Source organism: Marmota flaviventris, chromosome 1, assembly GCF_047511675.1.
Source record: "Marmota flaviventris isolate mMarFla1 chromosome 1, mMarFla1.hap1, whole genome shotgun sequence".
In the NCBI taxonomy this organism is placed as follows: domain Eukaryota; kingdom Metazoa; phylum Chordata; class Mammalia; order Rodentia; family Sciuridae; genus Marmota; species Marmota flaviventris.
Genome location: NC_092498.1, coordinates 180,619,468 through 180,634,942, shown reverse-complemented (window position 1 = coordinate 180,634,942; position 15,475 = coordinate 180,619,468). Strand labels below are relative to the sequence as shown.

Genomic DNA, 15,475 nt, shown 5'->3' with positions numbered 1-15,475 from the left:
TTCTATTTCCTGCTCTCTTTATTGTCGTAAGTTGTGAACAAGAAATGGAACAAACTGCCAGATCTGCTCCCTTGAAAGTCCTTGAGGAAAGAAGGAAGATTAGTCTTGCCAAAATCCATCCTAGGATCACTAGACTCTTGACTAGGGTCATTCAAACTTGTAGGCTAAGAAAATAATGAGAGAAGATGGGAAAAGACAACTGAGGTGCTGGTGGAGATGTAGGGCAGAGATGGCAGCGAAAACTAACCTAGTGGCTCTGAACAGAGTCATTATTATTACAGTGACGAGTTTTACATATATATATAATATGTATACATATATATATAATATGTATATAACAATATACATATTATATATATATATATATATATATATATATAAATGTATATTTATATTAGTCAATTAGGTTAGTAACTCTGAACAGAGCCACTAATTTATGTTTTTATACTAGTTTTTAGTATTAGTTTTTAGGTTTTTATATTAGTTTCTTGCTCTGACCCCAACATAGCTTAGTTTCTCTGGGCATGTTCAGAAGTCAGTTTATTCTAAAAGGTCAATTCATTTTTAGGTGTCTCAGTTTCTTTTGAAGATATCATCACTTACACATGCTTACAAATATTTCTAATGAAAATAAGATTAAAAGCTGAAAATCCCTAAGATTATTATTTAAATCTCATGAGCTGTTATAGTTATGACTTCAGTGGATAGTTTGTTCATTGGGGTGTTCGAATTTTTCTATATCTACAATAGTTGTTAATGACAGACACAGCAAACAATTGTGACTCACAGGTAGGTCATTCAGTTTAGGATATAGCGACAAATGATTGGTTTACTCGTGAATTTTTTTTTGTTATTTTAATCTAAATGGCTCAAAATTTCTCAATGAAATAGTATTCCTAGAGTCCCATTTCCAACTAGATATAATTATTTTAATTGATGGTAAAGGCGTATGTTCTTTCTTGGATAGTCTTGGTGTTGCTTTCATTTGTTTGTTTTTTCACAGTTTTTAAAACTCTGTTCTAACAAAAATTGGAACCACACAGAATTATAGGAGAACATTTGTGTACTAATATGGTAGAATCGAAAATTTAGCTTACACAGCTAAAGACACAACAGGGCAAACTTAACAAAGAAATGAAACACACTGAATACATTCTCTAATTAGACAACTATTTGTGTTTATACTGACAATTTCATCATTCCTTTGTTTCAAGTCTTCATGGCTCTAATACAATCATCTGACTAATGACCTGGCAAATGTCTGTACTTCTACAAATTTCCTTAAATTTCATACTTCCATGTTGTCAAAGAGAGTTGGTGCCTTGGAGAAGTTGCTCAGAAACTGAGTCTTGCAATCAAGGCACCAGACATTACTTATACCAAGAATGAATTATCCTACCTACATCCTTGTAGACAGGATTGAAGTTTATTAGATTAATAATAACTCGATTAGACACCCAGCTCTATATTTTTAGCCTCTATGCAGGAGAACCAGTTACTTTTTTTCAGGTAATCTATATAAAAATACTTGCTTCCCTTATGTAGCTGGATTCACCTGTTACATACTGCTTTAAAACTCAGCCATGGATCTCTTCCTCATTTGATTTATCCCTTATTCTCTTTCTAGCAAATGTTTTCATGCAGGCAATGAGATTTTTATACTCATTGTTAAAGGACTCTCAAATTTGGCTCATAACATTTCACTGGAATAGCCACTTTAAACTTAGAAATGACTAGACAAACCTTTCTTCCTTTTTAAATACTTTCATTTGTAGATGGTATAATACCTTTATTTTATTTATGTATATTGATATGGTGCTGAGGATTGAACCCAGTGCTTCACACATGCTAAGCAAGTGCTCTACCGCAGAGATACAATCCCAGCCCAGACAAACCTTTCTTGATTACAGAGGAAGCAGAACAAAGTCATGAGGTTGAATGCAGGGAGTTTTAGTCAAAGAGTTCTAGAAGTCCTTTCTAGTTATAAGTGAGTTCTTATTCTTGGGAAATATGATTACTAAAAATCTGTTTCTTCACTTGTAAATTAGGAATAGTGTAAGGAAAATATTAGATATCAAATAATAGAAATTAAGCACAGAGCAATGACAAAGAAAAAGCTGAATAAACACTAGCCCATGAAGAAGATGAAAAAAGTATATCAGGGCAGGTGCTGGTTATTTATTTCCATGAAAATTTCCCTCCTATCTATTAACATAACTGTTAGCAATGCACCCTACCCATAGATAACCTTTTCCCAGCTTCCCCAGCTAGTTGGTTTGGCCATAAGGTCACATTCAGGGATGATGGCATATAAGCAAATAGGTTCTGAGGAACTTTTAGAAAGACACTAGAATAGGGAGCTTCTATTCCATTCTTTCATATTTCTTTGATTTCCAGTCTCAAATATTGATAAAATAGATGGATATTCAGCAGCCATCTTGGAGAATAAGGATATCTTGAAAAAGACAGCCATATGTTGAGGCAGATGAAGCAGAAGGAAGAAATCTAGGGACCCTGTGGACACACTGGAATAGGTATATTTCTTTTCTGCACTTTCCAATAGACAGAAATAAACATCTATTGTCTTTAAACCTCTTCTGGTGATTTTTTTTTTTTTTTTTGGTACAGGAGATTGTACTCAAGGGTACTTGACCACTGAGCCACATCCCCAGCCCTATTTTGTATTTTATTTGGACACAGGGTCTCACTGAGTTGCTTAATGCCTCACTTTTGCTGAGGTCAGCTTTGAACTCCTGATCCTTCTGTCCTGGCTTTCCGAGCCGCTGGGATTACAGGCATGTACCACTGCGTCCGGCTCTTCTGGTGATTTTTAACATTGCAAATGAACATCAGCCTAAATTATCCAGAATTTACTTTTGAAAATTAAGTGTGTAGTATTACTGGAAGGGTTCCTGATCTTTACAGTTCTACAAAAGGGTGAGAAATCCACTTGATAAAAAAACCAAACAAAATGCCAAATTTCTCAACGTGCAGGAGAGAATTTAAAAGGTCTGGGTGAAAGTTTGTGCTATTGTGAGGAAAAGCTGTCTGGTGAGAAGAGTTGAAACTGAAAGACCATTTTGTTTTTTGATGAGGGATTTTGTAGAGATGAAAGAGAAAATTTAACTAGTTTCAAAGAGAAGTGTGGTTGAAAGCATTGAGAGGCTTCAAGAGCTTTTAAGAAGTTTTCTGATGTAATATTAAAAGTAAACTGTTTGTCCCCCACCCCACCATCATTAAATTATCAATGTCTTTGTCATATTGCTATAGTTTAGATACGAGTCCCTTGAAAACTCATGTGTGAGACAATGCAGAAATGTTAGGAGGTGAAAGGATCAGATTATGAAAGGTGTAACCTAATCAGTGGATTAATAATTTGAACGGATTAACAGATGATGACTGTAGGTACGTAGGGTATAGTAGGAAAAAGTAGGCCACTGGGGATGTTCCTTTGGGGTTTATATTTTGTCTCTGGTGAGCAAAACACTTTCTCCACTCTCTCTAATTTCTGGTTGTCATGAGTTGAGGATCTTTCCTCTGCCAAACCTTCTGCCATGATATTCTTCATCTTGGGTCCAGAGCTATGAAGTCAGCCAACCATGGCCTAACTTTTAAAACCTTGAGTCAAAATAAACTTTTCCTCCTCTAAGTTGGTTTTATTGGGCACGATGGTCATAGTGACACAAAGATGAGTAAAACAGAAATTGGTACCTGGAAGTGGGTTGTTTTTGAGACTAACCTAAGGGGTTTGGAAGCATTTAGAACTGGTTTGTGTAGGAATTTTTGAAAAGTTTGGAGATGCAGGCTGGGCAAGGCTAGAATGTTGTAATCAGAGCTTAATGGGTGATTCTGGTGGGACTCAAGAAGACCAATAGGACTGTAGACAGTAAAGACTGGGCTCATGAGGTTTCAGAGGAGAAGGAGGATTTATTTGAAATGGACTAGAGGCCATCTGTGTTATATTCTGAAAAAAAAAAAGTTGTCTACATTTTTCCAAGATCCTGAGATTTTCTGTGAGGCTGAATTTAAAGGTGATGGGCAAATTAATTTGGTGGGGGACATTTTTGAGGCAGCACAGCATTTACATAGTGGCATATTGCTGGTTTTAGCTGAGTTTATGTTGATAATCAGAAACAGAAAACAGAAAGGAAAGATTTTTAAAACTTTCAATTTGGCCAGAAAAGTGTGTGTGTCAAACTGGAGCCAAAAGAGGTGTTAAAGAGATTGTAGTCACAAAAGTACTTTACAAAGATGCAATAGAAAAGATGGGTTGAAGGTATCTCAGGAATTGGTAAAACCATATCCATAACAGGTTCAAGACTGTAAGAGTGAAAATTCCTTTGAGAAGAGATCATGGGAGCACCCTGCTTATACAGGGGGGCCTACAATGTTATTTCACTGTGCTCAGCTGCCCAGGTACTCAGGTTGCTGCAGCTGGAGGAGGCTTGGTTACTGCTTGATATGGCAGTAGATACTTTGTGTCATTTCTATGGTGCTGGTTCTACAGGAATGCAGGATTCTGGAGTTGGGGCTTCATGGAAGCTTTTACCAAGATTTCAAAGGAGGACTTGGTAGGCCAAAGTGCATCAGGGTCAGAATCCCTGTAGGCAGCCCCTGAGAGGGCAATACATGAAGATGTGAGAAGGAAATCAAAGCTGTGGTGGAGACACCCATAATTAAGAGATGCCAGAGATTTAGAACATCTGCAGAGGAAATCTGCAGAAAACAATCCAAGAGAGACGCCATATGGGTTACAACCAGCAAGGTCACAGGGCAGAGCTACACAAGCCTTTTAGAGGGAACAATCATGATGTAATGTGCCTCAGATGCTGGATGTGGAGCTATAGGACTTATTTGCCCAGCTGAATTCTGGTTTTCCTTTGGTTTCATCCCTTCTTTCCATGCCCCCATTTATCCCTTTTGGAATGGAAATGTTTACTCTGTGCCATTATTATTGTATATATGTAACTTGCTTTTGATCTTTATAGAGGCTCCCAGTCAGGAGTCTGCCTTGAGTCCCAGATGATATTTTGTACTCGAATTTTTGGGCAATGATGGAACTCTTGAAGACTATGGTAAAAATCTTGAAAATGGACTGAATATATTTTGCATTGTGAGATGGGCATGAGCTTTTGGGCTATTCAAAGGCCAAGGGCAGAATGTTATTGTTTGTAGATAAAGTGTCCCCTGAAAGATCATGTGTGAGACAATGGAGAATGTTCACAGGTAAAATAAATAGAATATGAGATCTGTAACCTCATCAGTAGATTACTAATGTTAGTGAATTAATGGGTGGCAACTCCAGGCAGGTAGGGTGTAACTGAGGGAAATAGAACACAGGGGGTGTGTCTTTGAGGTTTATATTTTGTCCATGGTGAGCAGAGCTCTCTGTGCTTCTTGGCGGTCATGAACTAAGCAGTTTTCTTCCACCAAGCCCTTCTGCTACAATACTCTTCCTTACCTTGGTCCCAGAGCAATGGGGTCAGCCAACCATAAGTTGAACTTCTGGGAAGCAAAATAAACTTTTCCTCCTTCTAAGTTGTTCTTATTGGGTATATTGGTCACAGTGACCAAAACTGACTAAAATACATGTGTAATTAGATATATTTGTGTGTTGTGTGTATGTGTGTGTGTGTTTGTATGTGTGTGTATTAAAGTTATTGATTTCTGCTTCAAGGAAGACACAAAGCAAGAAAAGTTGCTGTCTGTAGGCTTCCAATCTGTTATGGTTTAGATATGAGATGTCCCCCAAAAGCTCATGTGTGAGACAATGCAAGAAGGTTTAGAGGTGACATGGTTGGCTATGAGAACCTTTACCCAATCAGTGAATTAATCCCCTAGTAGGGATTAACTGAGTGATAACTGAAGGCAGGTAGGGTGTGGTTTGAGAAGGTAGGTCACTGGGGGCATGGCTTAGGGGTATATATTTTGTTCCTGAAGAGTCAATCCCTCTTTGTTTTTTTTTAAGGATGTGTCCTGACCTGCTTTCCTCTACCATACCCTTCTGCCATGATGCTCTGCCTCACCTTGGGTCCCAAGGAATGGAGCCAATTATTTATGGACTAAGACCTCTGAAACTGTGAGTCTCAAAATAAACTTTTCCTCCTTAAAATTATTCTTGTCAGGTCTTTTGGTCACAGTGGTTAAAAATCTGACAAAAACACTATCCTAAGGTTATTGGTAATGAACATCTAGCTAATAAATCAGACAAATTGCTGTTTCAAAAGTTTTCCATGCAAGTGGAGGGTATTTAAAATTGGGACTGTCTTAAGAGTTCACATATATTAAAAAAACCCTATTTCCAGACCATTTCTGAACCAGATTTTTAATATTATAAATACTTACAAGAAAAACTTGACTGCCAGTTTTAAATGAAAGGAAAGTACTTATAAAAATCAATACCTCAATATTCGTTATTCCTGTTAGATGTTGATAATAAACAACTTCATAACAGTATAAATCATTTCCACAGAGAGATGAGTTTAAATACTTCTTTACACTCTCTTCTCAAAAAAGTCAGTTACCACATCTCTTATTGGGAAGTAGATTAGGGAAAGTAAAAAGTAAATGTATAAAATCCTGAAGGGAAAGGAAGATATGTCTGACATCCTCCCAATTTTAGATAAATATTGCGCTCTTTAGCAAAAGCCATACCTGTGAGACTGTGGATTTGTTCGATAATCTTGATATCACCTGAAAGAACAAACACAAGTTTTAACAATCACTTCAGCCTCTCCTGGTGGTTTTGGATGGATAAAAGGTAGGAGATAGAGGAGAGAGGGAATCTTCAGGGAGTGTATGCGTGTGGTTGGCTGTACAGCTATTTGGGTAGGCTAAGGAGGAGAAAATGCCTTCCCCAAAGTGCTGAAAACATGTCTCCCACCTCACTCTCTAGGACCTGAACTGACCAGTGTTGCATAATGAAAAAAAGAATGTCAAGCTGAATGTCTACCACAGGATACACTGACCATCTCATCCTGCTTTTCCACTCCTTTAGTTTTCATTTCCCATTTCCCTTTCCTATTCTTATGTTAAGTTCTTTTCATATTGTGGATTCTTTTCTTATTTAATCTCATTACTTCCTATTTACCTACCTCCCCCTCTTGCTTGAATTCTGGTGGGAGGATGATATCTCCTCCTGCCCCACCTGTTTCCCTGCTATAATGTACCTTGTGGACGAGGATTAAGTTTACTAGGCATCCTAATCCCCTATTTAATTGAATCCAAGATCCCCTTGGTTGCAAGAATGAAAAAAATAAATGTTGCCCAGCAATTGTGACGTGTCATCGATTGGAAGATGAACACTTTTCAATTTCAGAGATGCTAAAATGTGTGAGGAGAAATTAAATATTAATAAGCATTTTAGAATACTTAAAACTTTGATCTTGGGACACATATTTTATAAAATTAAACTATGGTACTGGGGAAGGCTGTATGAAAAACCTGTACCTTCCATTATGTATACAGAAGCTCTGGAAATTTAACATGTCCTGGAAATATGCTTCTGGTATCATCCACATGATATTTTTTTGCCTAATTATACTACTTTCATTTTAACGTGGTTGTAGATGCTATAAATTATCATAATTTTATTCACATGCAAAAAATGCACTTGAAAATGATCCGCTTAGTAAGCCAGACATATTTGGTAATTCTGTCACTGTCTCATCATTTTTTTCTCCTAGATGATTAGGGTAATAGATCTGTTATTATTTATACAAATGCCGTCGTCATTATTGCTGTGCAAATATATGTTTCATCAATGTTTAATTTTATCAAAGCAGTCAACCCATTCTACATCTGTTTAGCTGCCTAAGTGTGCATTAATCAGAAGCATTTTAGACATAAGTTTTGTAATAATTCCCTTAATGGTGACAAATAAAACAGCTGAATAATTAAAAATGTGAAAAATTAAACAAAATTATGATGCTCTTGTTACTGTGGTAGACATGAAAATGTGTTTCACAAAGCATTTCAGTTACAGCTTAGACTAGAGAAAGAACATCACAGTGGATTTAGGAAGTCTGAATACTGCCAGGCCATAGAAGCCCAAAGACAGAGATGGTGACCTTAGGATTTTCTGATTTGGGTGTGCCCTCAGTACCCTGGCTTAGTAGTGGTATACATTCTGTCAAGTCACTGGGTCTCAAGTTGTTTTACTGTTTCAGTGCTACTCAAATATATATGTGCATATGAATCTCACAGGGATCTTGTAAAATGCAGCTTCTGATGTAGGTGTCTGGGGTAGGGTCCAAAATGATCAATTTCTCGTGAGCTGCCAGGTAGTACTGATGCTGCTGGCCACAGAGCAAACATTGAGTAGTAAGATCTCACAGCCAACATCACAGTTATTTATCATTCTATTACCTATTAATTATTTAAGTATTCATCATGTGATAAGCACCCTGATAAGTGTTTCCCAGGCATTGTGTCCATTAATTCTCACTGCAATTCCATGAGATAGGTATTTTTAATTTCCATTTTGCTGAAGAGGAAACAAAAGGCCTAGACAGAATTAAATGACTTGCTCATGGTTATAAGACTAGGAGAAAGAAAATGAACACAGGTTGTCTGCTACAAGGATTGAATGCAATCATGTATTTTAAAGTGGCATGCAATATACTTTTATTCCTCTTGCTTTTTGTTGCTTCAATGACCTGAAGTCACTCTCTCTCATCTTTTACCAAACTCACTGATGGTCAAGAATCAAGCAGAATCAAGTATAGTTCATACATGCATACACACATACACACAATATATGTGCTATACATATGTTATATATGTGATAGTAATTTCCTTGTGCTATGATAAATTCTCTAAATAAATATTTTTCATGTGGTTATCAATCACTTATGTTTTTAAAAGGGTACCATGATATATTCATTCTAATAACCATTCATGATGATCCAGATTTTCGAAATATTAGTTTTGAAATATTAGTATTAGTAGCTAATATTAATAGCAAATATTAATGGAAAGTTTACTGGAAATTCAAAAATTTAAAGCTAGATGTAACCCTAGAGTGTCTGCCATGATAGTTTTCACACCTAGGAGATAACAGAATGTCTAGAGAAGCTTTCTTGAAGAAGTCAGATTCTAAGCCAGGCATGGTGGATCATGCCTGTAGTCCTAGCTGCTTAGGAGAGTTGAGAGTTTGAGGCTAGCTGGGCAATTTAGCATGAGTCTGCCTCAAAATAAAAAGCAAAAAGGCTAAGGATATAGCTTAGTAGTAAAGTATCCCTGGACTTGATCTCCAGTACAAAAATAAGTAAATAAATGGATAAATAAATAAATAGTAGTCAAATTCCAGTGTTCTCACTCCAAGTGAGTCAATTGTTGGTGGCTGGGGCCCAGTGATCCCGAGTTTTACAAGGGATCACTGGTCAGGTGTGAAACCACAGATTTAGTGCAACTCCTTAACTTTTTTTGAGATGTGTAATCTGCAGCCCAGAGAGAGGAGGTGATTTGCAAACTTCAGCCATCAAGTTAGTAGTAGAACTTTTACTGGAATTCTTTCACTCTGACTCCCACGCCCTACACAGAACCCCAAGTTTTCTCAGGCATATCCTCCAGTAGTTAAGGCTGTTACTTGAGCTAAATGCCTACTGTACTGTGACATTTAATCTGCCACAGAGTTTGACGATGGCCATAAAGCAGATCCCCCAAATCCATGATAGTAGCAATGCTTTAACCTTTTGTGGGGGCACAGATATATGAAAATCTGAAGCGTTATAGACATTCTTTCTATAGGAAAAAAATATATAAGCAAATCTTTGGATGTAAAATGTTTACTGACCCCATTTTCTTTTTCTAAATTTTTATTGGTGCATTATAACTGTACATAATAGTGGGATTCATTGTTATACATTCATTCACGCATACAATACAACAATCTAAATATGGCCAATATCATTCTTAGGTATTTCTCCTTTCTCTCCTTTCTTCCCTCCCCCTGATTCCTTTACTCTGCTCTACTCTACTGATCTCCCTCACCTTTCATTTCCTTTTTCCTCTCTAGCTTCTTCATATGAGAGAAAACATAAAATCTTTGACTTTCTAGTGCTTAGCCTATTTTGTTTCACATGATGGTCTTAAGTTCCATCCATTTTCCTGCAAATGGCATAATTTCATTTTTCTTTGTGTATATGCCATATTTTCTTTATCCATTCATCCATTGACAGACACCTAGCCTAGTTCCATAGTTTGGCTATTGTGGATTGTGCTGTTATAAACTTGGGTATGCATGTATCACTATTGTGTGATGACTTTTATTCTTTATGCTAAACACCTAGGAGTGGGATAGCTGTGACCCCATTTTCTTGTTCCAGAGGGCTAGAAGGTTTTGAAAGTTTTGGGAGGACAATCTGTTAAATTTTGAATCAATTCAATTTAAATCCTTCTTACATGAAAGTTTTATGCCTTTTAGACAATAGGAAAGACTTTTTGTTATGTCTAATAAGGATTTTTTTTTAAAGCCTAGAATTATACAGACTGGGGAAATAAAAAGTAGCTAAGGGATAGAGGTCATTACAACAGTTTTGAGAAACCCAGAGAAAGTTTAGGAACCCTAGAATTGAGCCCTTGTCAAGATGGTGCAAGGTTAGCATGAACAGACAGTAAGGCTTTCTAACCTTGTAAACTGGGAAATAAATACATTCTCAGCCATGGTAAGTTGGTTTAGGCAGTTTCCACAATATGTTTTCTTCTTCTCTCCTTTTCCCCATCCTGATCACTTAAATTGCTTTATTACTCTATGAGTCCAATGGGAATTGAAAAGGACTATTAAATTAACATGCAAAATCAGAGGAAAAATATTATCTTGTATTCATACTATCTGCAACAAAAAAGCAAAACAAATTCACAAAACCTTCTTATTTTTCCAACTGTGAAGAGTTTGAAAAACCATGGAACTTTAATTGCAATTGGAAATAAAACACACTAAACTCATTAATGTAATTTCAGATATAAAGTGCCATAAAATCCTCGAATGCTGTCCTTATTTTACCGAATGAAGATATTTCTATAAGAGTTTTTAAAAATATGTTTTTAGTTGTAGATGGACACAATAACTTTATTTTGTTTTATTTGTCTTTATGTGGTGCTGAGGATTGAACCCAGTGCCTTACATGTGGGAGGCAAGTGCTCTACCACCGAGCCACAACCCCAGCCCTCCATAAGACTTTTTAAAAAATTTACTTCAGGTACTTTTTAAAATTAACTGTCCCTCTGTCTACCTGTGCTAATATGTTGTATTCCTCTCTGGCCACAAAGAAAATGAGAAGATTGGTTGCTATTGTTTTACTATCTCTAGAATAGAAAGATAATGCCTTTTTTTTTTTTAATGGTGGAAATGCTCCAAAAACTTGCTATATGAACTTCAGCGATAGTTTTTATGAAAATGAGAAGTCTTTGACTTTTGTGAGAGAATAATAGAGATTTTTTAAAAACTGTGCATATTGAACTATTTTCCTCTCCACAATTCATCTCTTTTGTGTGAGGTGTGAGATTAATGGTTCTTGTGCAGTTTCTTGACCCACCTGGCAGGCACCTGAGTTTCACCAGGCCAGCTCAGAGTTTGTGCTCATGGCACGCAGGTTGGTTAGTTTATTTTCACTCTTGTTATTTTGGATCAGAGAACAATCCCAGTTCCATGCCTGGTTATTTTTGGAATCTGGGAGGTTTTGAAAATGTTTGTACCAAGTGATCCATCGTTGTTCACTGAATACATACTATATGGCTACAGTTATGTGTAAAGCTGGTGTGTGTGTGTGTTGTGTGTTGTGTGTGTGTGCATGTGTACATACAGAACCTGCATGTTGGGTGGTGGGAATCTTTTGGGAGTCCAAAATATTTAAGAGTTTCCATAGGCTTATACCTAACCTTGGCCATTTAATTCATTTTTCCTGAAGTTCTTACATTCCTCAATAGTCAATTTCCCTGCAATTAGCCCAATTCTTTTAGTGAGGAAGACAGCTCTTTGGTTTCTCTATTTCCTTTATCGATGAAATGTCCCTGAATTCTGACAGATGGTACACCAATATGGGGCTCAGTCTTTCATGGAATGCTAATGCTTCACCTTTAGAAGCTACTTGAGTGGCTTTTCAGGAGTGGTGAGGCATTATCAGTAATCTCTCCTTACTTTCAAGTTCCTTTCAAGAGGCTGAGCCACAAATTTAACTATTATGAAGAAGGAAGGAAGCAAATCTTAAAGGAGGCCCCAGCATGGACCTATGAATTCTAAACTGTATGTTAATGGGCCAGTAGCCCAAGGAAGGTAAGAATCCATCTCCAGCTTACTTGGTAAATTTATAAGTTATTGTATGAATGTATAAATGTCTTTCAATTCTGGAATCTCATAAAACACTAAAGTGGTCTGGCAGGATTGTTATCTACAGCTGAATGATCAACTGGGAAACAACGTGTATTACATGGTTCTTCTTTCTAATTGATTCATTAATTTTTCTGCTTCATTAATAATGACACATGGATTAAGTCACAAAGCAGACTAAAGGAACATGCATCCTCATTCAGAAAAAGAGATCATTCCATATTTTATCGTATCCTTTGGATGTCAGCATAACTGGTACTGGTAGTTGTTTGGGATAAAGATAATATGAATGAAGCATACTCACAAATAATCCTATAACTCACATGGTTAAAATGTCCTGTTACAAAACCATAAATAATTGTCATATAATAGAGGCGAGTAGCAAATAGGACTCATTTTCATCTCTGATCCAGGTGGCAGGTGGCAGATGGGAAGAGAAATGGAAACTTCTGGAGAAAGAATAGGTCTGAATAGGAGAGTATTAATTTTCAATTAAACAAGTGTGGTATTTCACCACCAGCTACTTGGGAGAAGAGACTTTTGAGGCTGATCTGAAACCTAAATGCGTAACAGAGTTTCTTAGCCTGTTGTATAACTTAGAAAGAGAAATGAGATTTTAATGAAACAACTGATGATTTTGACATCTCCCAACTTCATCCTGAGCCTTCAGGTCAAGACAAACTATTAAAACTTAGAAAAGAATTCTCTTTCTCTAGGTAAATACTATCACTTTTGATGCAGAAAGTGTGAGCCAAGTAATTAAGCCCAGAATTTAGGGCTTTATTGATTACTCCAGCTTGAGAATCAGCTACTGAGCCCACACTGTATGAAGTGCCATAAACTCATCATCACTGTGTATCATGGTGAAACGTGTGCTGGGGGATGGGGACCATTTTGGAGGTAGGATGGCTTAGTAGTTAAGAGTTAGAATTTTCCCTGTCCTGTCAGTTATTAGCTGTGTAGACTTGGAGAACATGTAGGTAATGCTGAGGTAACAATGATGCTTTAAGTCTCAGTGGTTTAATGCAAAAAAAACTTTATTTCTCAGTCATTTGAAGTTAGATATATATGCTAAAAAATTCTCCTCCAAGAGGTGATTGGGACCTAGACTGTTTCTATTTTGTGGTTCTGCCACAGGGAGACCTTAGAATTGTCCTGGTGGAGCCAGAATTAAGACAGGAAGATAGGCAAGGGTCAGATCCAGAGAATAACGGGGGGATTGAAATGTTAATTCCTTCAGAGTCCTTCCTCTATCCTTATCAAGAACCTGCCCCTGCTCCAACCTATTGCTAAGATAACCTGTCCCAGGAATTGCCCCTCCCTACAGTGGGTTATAAAATTGTTAATTAATGTGTCCTGGGCTGCTCCATCTGACCCTGCCCCAGTCCATCTGCTTTTCACCTTTTGGCCATCCCACTGAGCATTTCCTGGGCTTAGTCACATACCCTTGTAGGAAGGGTATGCAGGAAGGAGAAAGATAAGGGGAAGAGAGCAAGAGAACAAAGGAAGCCTAGGACATATAAAAAGGCAAAACACCCTTGCTTCTTGTGATAACAGGACACCAGCTATGGCCCCCTTCTCCCTCCTGGGAGAAGTCTGTGTTACCCCATTTAAAATAAACCCTGCTTTATATGCTTGCCTCAGCTGCTTCTCTAATATTATACTTCAGCATGTGAGGGAGCATACAACTGGCAGCTCAGAACAGAGAGAATGGGCCAGGCATACTGGGTGCAAGCCCAGCCCAGAGTGACGCATCACTTCTTATTTTGCCATGGTAGCACCCCATAACAGTCATTGCCAACTGAAATTCTGTGAGTCTTCATTTCCACCTCTTAAAAATGATAAGAACCAGAGCTGGTTTCATGATTAAATGAGATGTAAACTGAACAAATCTTGGAGACCTAGTTGGCTGTATCTGGCACTGAGTCACATTAATAGAAATGCAGAACAGAAAACACAAACAACTTTTTCCTAAGTTTTCTTGTGTGTTTTTCAGGATCCTCAAGGAGATCAACTTCTGATATCAGTTATCAGCATCTGATAACTCACAAGTGAGACTCACCCCTCCCCTCACTGTTTACTCCCATTAGGAATAACAATGGTGTGTCTCATTTTTCTCCTAGAAACTCTCTAGGTTCTTCTGTTTGCTGCTTCTCTCTGGTCATAATGTCAACATTCCTTCCAGAAGTGACTGATGGATGCTGATCTGCCTTTCAGGTCTCTTGTTTCTCCATATAGAAAGCTTTTGGAATCTGATGTGAGCATAAGCCTCTTATCACTTCAACTTCATTATCCACATAGAATTTATGGTGGAAAAAAAAATTCCTCATATTGTTACATTTGTGAAGTAGTTGGCCCAGAGTCTGGCATGGAAAATAATTCATGTTAATAAATGTTAATTACATTTTATGGATATATTGATAATAAATAAAATAAGTTTTCTCTGAAAGGGATTAGTGTGGGGAATGGGACTTTAACATTTATACAGATGGATTTGTCCAAAAACTTGAAACTAATATATATGTAGAATTCCTTAACAAATGGGCCATATTCTTCTTCATCACCATTTTTATCCAAATTACTTTTCTGGTAAAAGATTGTCATCTCATGCCACAAAAATATACTTGTGTTTGCATAACACTTGGTGTAATACATGATATAAAGAATGGCTTGGTATTCTATTTTTCTCCTCAACGCTTCTTCATCTTAAATAAAGTAAGATATTTTCAAACCATCCATAGGTACAGATAAAGTCAATAAGACATTGACAATAGGCACACATTAACTCAAGCACAATTATCTCTGAATTCAAGTGCATAAAATACAAGGTTTTAGGATTGAAAGAAAAACCCAAACCCTTCCTTGCTATTTATTTAAAAGCTTGGAAAATGCAGGATGATTTTTTGGGGGGGAGGTATTTGTTAACATTTGTTTCATATCATTCTAGAAAGGAAGAGGAGAAAAATATACATTATAATGTGTAGAAAACTAACTAGAACTCTCTTAGAATTTTAAAAATTTCAACTTCAGAAGCTATTTCCCAGATCAATAATTTGGGAGTTCAGAGGGTAATCTGTGCTGAAAGTGTCAATGTTTATACTCATTATATTGAGCTGAATCCCATGCCCCCAAGTGACCTGCTTCTGA

The 15,475-nt window shown here is 37.0% G+C and overlaps 1 protein-coding gene across 1 annotated transcript in view; it reads right to left on the bottom strand.

Annotated features, from left to right (window-relative positions):
- The window catches only part of Kcnh8 (potassium voltage-gated channel subfamily H member 8), a 346,203-nt gene that overhangs the window by 21,774 nt on the left and 308,954 nt on the right, over positions 1-15,475 (bottom strand). Inside the window, exon 12 of the mRNA XM_027923181.2 lies at positions 6,655-6,693. Coding sequence (XP_027778982.1) covers positions 6,655-6,693 — 39 coding nt within the window. The remainder of the gene's footprint in view (positions 1-6,654; positions 6,694-15,475) is intronic.